This window comes from Tupaia chinensis, unplaced genomic scaffold, assembly GCF_000334495.1.
Source record: "Tupaia chinensis unplaced genomic scaffold, TupChi_1.0 Scaffold000144_1, whole genome shotgun sequence".
NCBI lineage: Eukaryota > Metazoa > Chordata > Mammalia > Scandentia > Tupaiidae > Tupaia > Tupaia belangeri.
Window position 1 is genome coordinate 1,989,343 of NW_006159614.1, and position 12,132 is coordinate 2,001,474.

At 39.1% G+C, this 12,132-nt stretch overlaps 1 protein-coding gene across 1 annotated transcript in view; it reads left to right on the forward strand.

Annotated features, from left to right (window-relative positions):
* Window positions 1-6,300: 6,300 nt before the first annotated feature.
* Window positions 6,301-12,132, forward strand: part of UNC5D (unc-5 netrin receptor D) — a 274,310-nt gene continuing 268,478 nt past the window's right edge. Inside the window, exons 1-3 of the mRNA XM_027770563.1 lie at window positions 6,301-6,360; window positions 7,618-7,728; window positions 9,113-9,270. Of these exons, the coding sequence (XP_027626364.1) occupies window positions 6,301-6,360; window positions 7,618-7,728; window positions 9,113-9,270 (329 nt within the window). The remainder of the gene's footprint in view (window positions 6,361-7,617; window positions 7,729-9,112; window positions 9,271-12,132) is intronic.

The following is a 12,132-nucleotide window of genomic DNA, read 5'->3' on the forward strand; positions in this document are numbered from 1 at the left end:
TAAATTTAACTCATCTTAGAAATTTTCTCTCCATTCTACCCTTTGAAAAAGTATTGGAGTAGGAGTTCACGAATCCCTTTGGTTACATATCTGTGTCTCAGAACACCAGAGACTAGAACACTAACAACATTTGACCTAAAATCCTACTTCTATAATTGAAGCTCTGTTCCCTCTTGCTTTTCCGTCAAGTAATGAAGAACTGCTACTCACCCCCACTCTTAACCCTTTCTTAACTGATAACCTGATTTGACATTCTTTTTTCCTTTGGGCAGTGTGAATCTCGACTCTTCAGTCTTTTTTCCAAGGGTTTTTCCCACCCATAGGTCCTTTGAAAGTCCCAATCAAGTCTTTTTCAGATTTAGCAGTAGCTTTTGGGATTTTAGGGCATAAAACTGAAAGATTTGACCTTCAACTGATAACCTTCCTTATAGAGGGCATACAGGATTGCCTCTAGTTTTGTTTTGTTTTTAAGAGAGATTGTTGCTATAGGGTGTATGTGCTCGCTGGAGAGACAGAGAGAAACAGAGAGACATAACGTGAGAGATTACCCCACAGGGGGGATGGCTGTGCTTCCATCCCTTCTCCTCCATTCTCCTCAGGGGATCTTGGGCATGGACACACGTGCACTTGGCCTGAATTTTAAGCCACCAGATCCAGAACTGGAACTGCAATCGACTGTGGGAGTCCAGCAATGTGACCATTATGCCACCGACTGGTCCCAAACTCAAAGTTTTCACATGACTTTCTGTGCTTATGCTCATGTATGTTCAGGAAATATAAAGTGTCCCTTCTGCTTAGTCAGCCTCATACATTAGGACACACCCGCATGTGCACAAGCAATACTGAGTAGCTGGATTGTATCTGGGCTAAGAACCCAGGAAGTAGGTCAGCTATGCCTCTTCATATATTTTAAAAGGCAGTTGTTGCTATTTAGGCATTTATTTAGTTGACAATAAAGTGGAGGACTGATTATTTCAAGTACACCAGAAAAATGTAAAAAATGTTCATAGCATAATTGTTTCCCATAGCACAGCAAAGCAAAACAAAGTAATAACCTAAATATCCATGGAAAAAAACGGATACATAAATCATGACATGTCACACGGTAGGATACTACAATGAATAGGTCTAACTCCTGCCATATGCATTGAGAAGTATGAATTTTAAGAACTATGTCATGTTCAAAAAAATAATCAGAAGAATATGAATCATCAATAAACATGGAAAAAATATTCAACATGCTTAGACATTAGGGAAATACAAATCAAAACTATAATGTGATACTTCTTCATGCCTACCAATAGCTGTAATAAAGGCGAAGGATAACAAGTGTTAGCAAGGATGTGGGGAAATTTGACCCTTCATATGTCCCTGGTGAGGATATAGGATGGTATGCTACTTTGGGAAAAACTGTGGCTATTCCTCAGAGTTAAACATCGAGCTGTCATTACTCCTGCTGTATACCTCAGAAAAATGAAATAAAAACATTTTTACAAAATAAAAAGGGTCCATGATCACACTCATTTGTGGAATCTATTCATAACCAGGACAGTGTCCCAATTGCCTATCAACTGATGAGTGGACAAGCAAACCATGTATAACCACACAGTAGACTGTTACTTCACAATAAAAAAGGATGAAGCCCCAAGGCCTGCTACAATGATTGAACCTTAAAATATTAAACTAAGTGAAGGAAGCCAATTCCAGCCAAATACATTTTATATAATTCCATTTGTGTGAAATATATAGATTATTGATAAGCTGAGCTGATTTAGAGGAGATTGACTATGATTTTTATGCCCATCAATGGTTTGGTTAGTGGGAATTCCACTGAGATCCCATTGAATCTTAAAAGACAGTCTATCCCAGGACCAGTGGGTGGTATGATGATTAAGGTGCTAGACTCCCACATGGCTGAGCAAGGTTCAAGTAGTGGACCTGGCAGCTTCAAACTCACGCTGGGCACCTGTGCATGCATGCCCAAAAATCCCAGGAGGAGGATAAAGGATAAGCGATTGCAGCATGGTCATCCCTCCTAGGTGGGGAGACAGGTGTGATTTTTCATTTTTCCTCTGTCTATCTCCTGCCAAAGTATGTGCTCTATAGCAAAAACCTTAAAAACGAGGGGAAAAAAAGACAGTATATCCCTAGGTTGTAAAGTTGTACATCTATCTGAAGTATCCTATTGATTTCTTTTTAATTGATACTAGTAATTGTATATCTTGATGGAATACAGTGTACTATTTTGATACAGGTATTTACTGTATAATGATCAAATCAGAGGGTTTCACACATTCATTATTTCAAATAACTATTTTATTGTGAGAACATTTAAAATCTATTGTACTTATGTGAAATATCTTTAAATATGTATTAATGCAATATTGTTGACCATAGTCACACCACTATGCAATAAAACATCAGTATTTATTATTATTAAAGCATCAGTAGTTATTATTATTATTATTATTATTATTATTATTAGGAGAGATTTTTGCTATAGGTCATGTGCTCTCACCAGAAAGACAAAGTGAAAAATCACCCCCCAGGGGGGATGGCCATGCCACAATCCCTTCTCCTTCATTCTCCTCTTGGGATCTTGGGCACGCACACACAGGTGCCTGGCGTGAGTTTAAGCCACTGGTCTGAGACTTGAACCATAGTCGACTACATGGGAATCCAGTGACATAGCTATTACGCCAACTGCTGTTTCCAGCACTTAGTTGTTTTTATCTGACTATAATTTTCTATCTATTGAGCAGTTTCTCCCCATTCCTCTGTCCCTTTCCATTCCCATTTCCTGGTAATCACTAGCCCACTGTATTTCTATGACATCAGCTTCTTAATAGATTCCACAAATGAGTGTGATCATGCAGTCTTTCTGTGTTTGGCTTATTTTTCTTTACAAAATATTCTCTTGGTGCATCCATGTTATTATACATGCCAGGATTCCCCTCTTCTTTTATGGCTAATAATATCCCATTGTAGAGACAAAAGGTCTTCAAAATGTTCACAGAAAATGCATCTTATGAGAAAGCTATGCATACATTTCAAATTGTTTCGCCCCCAAATAAACTCGCAGTTAACTATTCCGGGCGTAAGTACTATTCTCGATGCTCAGCACTTGCTTTTTATAACCAATGCAAATTTACTGTCTCATCCTCAAAAAAATTAAATTGTTTTTTAATTCCATTTCTCTACATAGTTATTAAAGTCCCCTCATATATGCCATATTTTCTGTATCCACCCATGTGTTGATGGACACTTAGACTGAGTGCCTATCTTCACTCTTGTGAATAGACACAGAATTTCCTCTCCTTTAAATATATACTCAGTAGTGGGATCGCAGAACCTATGGCACTTCCATTTTTAATTTTTGGGAAAACCTCCATAGTGTTTTCCATAAATGGCTGTACGAATTTACATTCCCACCAACAGTGTATAAAAATTATTTTTTTCCACATCCATGTCAACATTTTTGTCTTTTTAATAGGCATTCTATTTGAGATGAAGTGATATCTCATTGTGGTTTTCATTTGGATTTCCATAATGATTAGTGATGTTGAACATTTTTTCTTATACTTATTGATCATTCGTATGCCTTCTCTTGAGAAATGGCTATTCAGATCTTCTGCCTATTTTCTGTTTTTTTGTTTGTTTGTTTTCTTTTTCTTTTTTCTTCTTTTTTTTTTTCTAGAGAAGTTTTGCTATAAGGTGTGTGCACTCACTAGAGATACAGAGAGAGAGAGATAGCAATAAATTACTCCCCAGAGAAGATGGCTGCACCACAATCACTTCTCCTCTAGTCTCCTCTCGGGATTTTGGGCATGCAGGCATACTTGTACATGCGCCCGGCGTGGGTATGAAGCCACTAGGTCTGGGACTTAAACGGCGGTCAACCATGTGGGAGTCCAGTGATGTAACCATTATGCCATCCGCTGGGCCCTCTGACTATTTTCTAATAGTATTACTTGCTGCTTATTTTTACTATTGAGTTATTTCAGTTTCTTATATATTTTGGATGTTGGCTCCAGAGACATAAAATACAAATATTTTCTCCCATTCTGCCAGTTGTTTCTTCATTCTGTTGATCACTTCATTTGTTATGTAGAATCTACTTAGTTTGATATAATCACATTTGTTTATTTTACTTTTGATCCTATTCTTTTGAGTTCTTATCAGAAAAATTCTTTCCTACTTCAATGCCATGAAATATTTCCCCTATAGAGGTGTTTCATATTTTGTGACCTTTCATATGAGTCTCTTATCCAATTTGAGTTGATTATTTTAATATGTTAAGAAATGGATTCTAGGGAACCAGCAGTTAGCGTAAAGGCTATGTTGCTGGACTCCCACGTAGTCGACCGTGGTTCACGTCCCAGACCCGGTGGCTTAAAATTCACGCCAGGCGTGTGTGCCTATGTGCCCAAGATCCTGAGAGGAGAATGGAGGAGAAGGGATTGCGGCATGACCATCTCCCCTTGGGGGGTGATTTCTCGCTTTCTGTCTCTATGTCTCTCTCTGTCTGTCTGGCGAGCGCACGTGCCCTATAGCGAAAAACCTCTCCAAATAAAAGAGAATCTACTTAGTTTGATATAATCACATTTGTTTATTTTACTTTTGATCCTATTCTTTTGAGTTCTTATCAGAAAAATTCTTTCCTACTTCAATGCCATGAAATATTTCCCCTATAGAGGTGTTTCATATTTTGTGACCTTTCATATGAGTCTCTTATCCAATTTGAGTTGATTATTTTAATATGTTAAGAAATGGATTCTAGGGAACCAGCAGTTAGCGTAAAGGCTATGTTGCTGGACTCCCACGTAGTCGACCGTGGTTCACGTCCCAGACCCGGTGGCTTAAAATTCACGCCAGGCGTGTGTGCCTATGTGCCCAAGATCCTGAGAGGAGAATGGAGGAGAAGGGATTGCGGCATGACCATCTCCCCTTGGGGGGTGATTTCTCGCTTTCTGTCTCTATGTCTCTCTCTGTCTGTCTGGCGAGCGCATGTGCCCTATAGCGAAAAACCTCTCCAAATAAAAGAGAAATGGATTCTAGTTTCACTTTTTTGCGCGCAGATATCCAGTTTTACGATACCGCTGATTGAAGACACTGTCCCCTTGGCACACTCTCTCTCTCTCTTTATGTTTATTTATTTCTTCCTTGAGAGGCAGAGAGAGACAAATACAGGAACCCTCACGAGTTTCTCCATGCCACAGTCCACCCCAGCTTTGGTTACCCTGGATCACAGGTACATATGCTCCTTGTGTGTACAGAAAGACCTTTGAACACAAACTGTCTCATGTGACTTCAATATTATAAAGTGCCGTATTACCACTGTACAGCTAGCATTTTACCATCTTTCATGTGTCTTTCTGTTTTTATATATTCACTTTTATATAGTTATTTATTAAAGATAGAAAGACAGAGATCGATAAACATTCTTACCACGTAATGTTTCACCTGCCCATGCTTCTCAGCCAGCCAAGACCATAAGGATGTGACTCTGCACCTGCCCTACATAGATTGGTCTGGGAAGATCTTTGATTTCTCACATGGCCCCAGCCTTGCATGGCAGTGCTTACTTCCTGAGCCACTGTGGCTGGTCATACATGGGATCTTTGCACAGAAAACCATATTAGGAGAAAACTATACATGGATTTCAGTCTGGTTTCTGCACCAAAATAAACTCATACTTTAATTGCATTTTCGTACTTACTTTTTTATCCCCTCATATCCACTCTTTTTTTTTTTTTTTTTTTTTTTTAGAATTTACATGGTATTTTAAGCAACTGTTCTAAGTATGTTATGCGCCTTTCTAAATTGGGTCTCATCCACATTAGCACCTTAATGAACAACTCTTCCATAACCCAGCCTTAATCAAACATTCTTAAAAATTAGAGCAATGATCGCTATCAGGCTCTGTGTGCTCCTGGCATATATTAAGTGGAAGATCCCTAAGGACCAGTCCACATAATTCTTCACACATCCAAGTCCTAGATTTCATGACCTCCTCTCTCCTGCTGTACACAACTTCCACTAACCTTACTGTCTTCATGTACTATCCGTTAATTCTAAAATTAGAGGTAAAATGTTTGTTTACCTCTGAGAGTACTTCTGGAATAAATTTGGGGACAGCGCTGTTGATAACTAGTGTCATATTTCGATGTCTACAATCAGATTTTAGAAATCACTTTTCTAATCAGTTGTGCACTCTTTCGGCAGTAATCTAGTCTAAACTCAATTCTCCTTGTCTTTGATGAGCTCTCATGTGGAGCCCAATCTGAACTCCCAGCAAAGATGGATGTTTCACTTGCCCTTTTTCTGATCAGTGGAGCCCTCACAGAACTACAGGAGCTTGTAAGATGATTACAATGAGCTTGTGATTTCAACCAATTCCTGCAATGCCTTGGGATATTTTTACCCTGTGAGCTGTTTATGCAAAAAGAGGAAGTTTCATCTAGAAGGAAAGAAATAGCTTCAGGCAACTTTGGGTTTAAATGTCAGATTTTTTCACTGGAATCTCAGTATTATATGATAAAAAAGAACTCTGATGAGATGTGTTCTTAGTTCTCCAGTCTCAACTATACTATTAAGTACCTGAGTAAACCAAGGCAATTGCTTAGATTCTACGATTGGCACTTCTTAAAAATTTATTTTATTTAACTTCATTTATTTATTTTTACTTGACCAGAGAGGTACAGAGTGAGAAAGAGAGAGAAAGAAAGTGAGAAAGCAAGCTACCAGGTCCAGGACTCAAACCCTGGTTGGCCCTGTGGGAATCCCGCGCCCTTAACTACCACACTACCTGCTGGCCCCAATTGGAATTTTCTTGTCTGTTATACGAGTTAAACCAGATGATCTTTACAGACCTAGTTTAATATACGATAGTTCCAAAGATAGATTTGGAGCATTTTGCTTTTTCTGCTTTTCTCATAACAAGGGCACCCCCAATGTCTGTCTAAATATCTCTTAAGCACATTTTTGTTCAAACACAGCATTCCATTGACTTGTACCTATGCTCTGAAAACTTGTTTGAATAATCTCAAATATTTACCAATTAATGATTACTTTTTATATCAGTTTAACATATCAGATACTAAGTGGATCTGTAAGTATTTCTTTCTCCAAGTGGCTTTGTGATTTAAACCTATTCTGATGCATGGTTACAGTGGTATGAAGTGTTGGCTTATCTGCAACATTAATTCTCAATTGAAAGAAAAAAACTAGTTATGAATGGGTACTGTTATATGAATAAACCATTTTCAAGAAATTACAGATCTGATTATTCACTTAGATGCCACCGGGATAAAATCTAGCTGGGGTTTCAAATCAGCTTAAACTTTCTTTTGGACCTCTGAAACCAGGAATGCACTCTTGTGATTCTTACTTTTTTGTTTTAATTGGGCAGAAAAGCAATGTATTACTTTAAAGGTATTTAGTCATAGTAAAATACATTTCAACTATTAAAAAAGAAAATCTTTTTTTTCTCTGCCCTGGAGTGTTCATAAAGTGTCTACAAATACGGTCTGTTATTTTGTGTGTGCCCCAAATATAACTGGCATAATTATCTTCATATTTGGCTCATTAAACATCACATTCTTCTGTGAATCACAGCAGTGTGACAGTGGCTCTGCAGTGAAACAGTTTCCTGTGAAAATAAAGGGGAAAAGCTCGGTCTGCTCTAGTACTTTTACCTTTGCATCTACCGTTGTCAATTGCTTTGATGTATAATTAATCTAACTGAAGTCTAATATTTTCTGCTTTCTAATAGAAAACTAGAAATCTGCATTTGTGATAAGCCCAGAAACTTCAACTGAACCTGGGTCCCCCATTTATCTTGAAGGTGGGCATTGTTTCCTCCAGCCACAGGGAGGAGCGGCACATCCTTTAGAAAGTGGCTCCTTGAGTCCTTGAACGCTGGAGTTGTAGTAAGAGCCTCATCAGTCTTATTCCTTGCTCCTAGCGTGGACACTGGCTCCAAAGCATTTAGCACCTAGGATTCCACACAGTGGCTTAGGTCGGTGGTCTCTCTGCTCCAGCTGTTGGTATGGCCCTTTTAAGTGTTTTACCTGGGATTAACCAGGGCTGAAGGCTGGGTGCCATTCATGGAGTAAAATGAAAGAAGAGAGCTGTTTGTTTCTTACAATGTTAATATTGTCATCTCCACAGAATTATTTCCAAGAACTTAAAGCATTAAGAGATGAAGGATTAACCTATTTCCTCACATAAAGAAAGCCTTTCTACTTTCTGCTGTTTAAGAAAGGGGGGAGGGTTGGGCCAGGAGAGATCAGCACTTCTCTCACATATTCTGATTTTCTCTGAGTATTCAAACATCACCATCGTTTTCTGAAAACAGCACATGCAAGCCCAGTTGTGTTTTTGTTTTTGTTTTGTTTTTTAAATTTTTAAAATTAATTAATTTATTTTTATTTTTTACGTTTTTTTTAATACATTCAATCACATTTTTTAGCTTACAAGGTAATCATTTCAATATGCAAACATTTCTCCCCAGTCCAGTTGATCAAAATATAACAATGTCTCAACAATGTCTCCCTGTCTCAACAATGCTGTCTCTGTATCCCTCCTCCAAATGTTTTTCCCCAGTCCCCACTCCTCCACACACACCACAGAGAGACACTGTATGTCTCCACTTAATATATACCGAGTGTCGGCACTCTGTAACTGAAGCTGATGGGCTTAAAAATGTACAAACACAAGAGATGGGTGTGAATGCAAGCCCAGTTGTTTCAGGAGTGTGAAATTCTGGTCTGCCCCACCTCGCGACACAATCCCTCGCTCCCTCTGCTGCCGGCACACTGGCTTTCTCCCTGGCGCTGTCTTTGAATGAATATGCAAGAGACAATCTGTCTATCTTGAGCCAGAACTTCTTGTGCTTCCATTCTGCTTCACCACATTTTGTGGTGGCTTTCTTTCTGTAATCGAACATCATCTAGAAAAAACAAATACAAAGAAATAAAAAATAGATACGTTTGTAAGTTGCTCTCTCATGCGTTGAACAGTACAAACTGCAGGCTGACTCTGGTCACATTCCTTTTCCCTTTGTTCCAAATGGGGACGTTTGGGACTTTCCCTTCTCTTTTTACCTCAGCTACCTCAGTATCCTTGTTTTGTGGAGTCATGGAATCAAGATTGGCTTGGCATGAATCCCATGCTCCTGAGGTTGCTTCCTGACAGATGGACAGCACCTGTGTTAGTGAGCACAGGCTGCTATAACAGTAACCACGGGCTGATCGGCTTGACTAAAGGGTATTTATTGCTCATAATTCTGGAGTCTAGAAAGGCAAGATGAAGGGGTGTGATGAAGGCAGCCTCCTCATCTGCAGATGCTGTCTTCTCCTGGGTCCTCTCATCTCAGCACAGAGGAAGGAAGCTCTCTCCTCTCTTCAGTTAAGGGTACAGCTCTCCCAGCCTCCAAAGGCCCCATCCTAGTGGTAGCCACTGGGGGTTAGGTTATTAATGTGTGAGTTTGAGAGGTGGAGCACAGAATTCAGTCTGTAACAAAGCCCAATGCGTTTCCCTGGTTCCTAGAAACAACTAGTTTTTATTATTGCCATTATTATTTGTTGCCAAAGGGTACATGCACTCACCAGAGAAAGTCAGAGAGAAAGCACCTCCCCCATGGGGTATGGTCATGCTGCAGTCACTTCTTCTCCCTTTTTCCATCATGTTGGGATCTGGGGCATGCACACACACACAACTCAACATGTTTTTCAAGCTGCCAGGGCTGGGACCCTGACCCTGGTCAGCCATGTGGGACTTAGTTCCCCTAACTACTCAACTATGAGGGCAGCACTAACTAGTTGTTTTTATATTTGAAATGTTTTCATCTATCAGTAGAAAAAATAAGGTCTAAGCCTTAGTTTGCTTTTCTAGATTTCCATCCCAGGAATTGTATTATAGAGATGAATGCTAATGTGTTATATATACCTCGTGTCTCTCACTGAACAGCCTGTAATACCTCTGTCCGCTCTCTCTGACATCACGGTGCTGTGGTGTACATCATACTGTCAACTTCTGACACTGTCTAGACCCTTTTTCTTTTCTTTTTTTTTCAGACTTTTGCTATAGGGCACGTGCACTTGCCAGGGAGACAGAGAGAGAAGGAGAGACAGAAAGTGAGAAATCACTCCCCAAGGGGATGGCCACACCACAATTTCTTCTCCTTCATTCTCCTTTTGGGATTTTGGGCATGCATGCACACATGCCCAGTGTGTTTTAAGACACCGGGTCTGGGACTTGAACCATGTGGGAATCCAGCGACATAACCATTATGCCATCTTCTAGTCCCTAGATACTTGTTTTTAGTGTCTTAACTTTATGTTGCATTCATATATAGTTACTCAGTGTGCTATATTCCAATTGATGTTATGAAATTAAATTTTAATGCTACTATGAAGTCAACTACAAACAGCTTCAGTGGTCACCTGTTTAGAAGATGTGTTGGTAATTATAAATTAATTTAAAGATAAGTTAAAAATAAATATGTTTGGGACCAGCAGTTAACATAATGACTGTTGCTGGACTCCCATGTAGTCGACCATGGTTCAAGTCCCAGACCTGGTGGCTTGACACGCTGGGTGCCTGTGCGTGTGTGTCCAAGATCCCCAGAGGAGAATGGAGGAGAAGGAATTGCCATGTGGCCATCCCCCCAGGGGGTGATTTCTTGCTTTCTATCTCTCTGTCTTTCTGGCACATGCACCTATAGCAAAAACCTCTCCAACAAGTAAGTAAGAAATAAATAAATAAATAAATAAGTGTAATTGTTATGTAAAACCTTAAAAGTATGTGGTCCTATTTTTAAGTAAAGATGTCATAAAATAGATGTTCTCTAGGATTTTGCAGTGTCATCGTTTCCCCTATTTAGGAGTTCAGATGGCCACAGGTACTATTTTACCAGGAAAGCATTGTGGTAAAACTTGTATTAATGTATATTTGAGCTGCAAAAATTACTCTGAGAGATAGGCGAAGAAAATAATACCGCAAGGATCTCAAGCTCCGTCCTTTTCTTTTCCTTCCTATCTCCACTTAAATAGCAAGAACATTTTGATACTTTCTGGACTCCCCACATATTTGCTCTGGAAGTCACCTCTAAATGTTAGGGACTGTCTCATTCCTCCTCAGGCACATTGACCCATTTGATTGATGGTTTAATATCCTCCCCCAAAGTACCAAGTAGTGTTGGTTGTTTCTTTTAATTTCAAAACCTGTTCAGTGGTAATACAGGTCATTACCGATCTCCTGACCCAGACCCTGGGTGCCAAGAAAATTAAGTGCTTGCTATAAGCTATAAGCCATAGATACCTGCAAGCTATCAACCTATCGATGATAAATAGCAAACAGTAATGGCCTAGCAATATGCACGTGATTGTCTGATTCATACTCATTTGTACTTGGAGGTAGGGTGCTGAGATAGCTCAATAATTAAATCACACAATGCAATTAAAATTACTCTATTAGAGTGCTCTTTTTCCTCCATTCTTCTTGCTGACAGAATGCATACCAGGCATCACCCTGGTGCAATTAAGCTGATTAGGTAATACTAAGCTGCTCAAGTATGTAGTAGGTTTTTTTCTGTTGTTGTTGCTTCCTTTTTTTTTTTTTAAGCTTTATAAATCAAAAGCCAAATTCTGGAGATACAACTGCAGGTCTTCAAATGATGTACCTAAAGCTCTTTACCAAACACATTACAGCAGAGGAGAGCAGCCTTAATCCTCCAAGAACATCTGGGTCCCCAGAATTGGTCACTGGGTTATTTACTTAGATAATGCCTTGTAAGGAAAAAGTAGGTAAAATTTTTCAGGTGTTTTCTGGAGTGCTTCTGAATAGATTCAAAATAGATTATTTTAATTGCTCTTGTTCAGCAATTTTGTCCTCACAAAATAACAATAATAATAATAATGTTAATGTACACAATGCCACTCTGGGTCATCCATTTATTCCTTAATTTCCCTTTAATAATAATAAGCTAATAATAATTCCTATTGTAGACAGAGTACCTGTTATAGAACATATAATACCCTGGTTCATTTATAGGTATGTGTTTGAGTATGCACAATAGCCTCATTGTACTCACATTGTTTTTTTTTTATCCTCTATGGAAGAATGAGG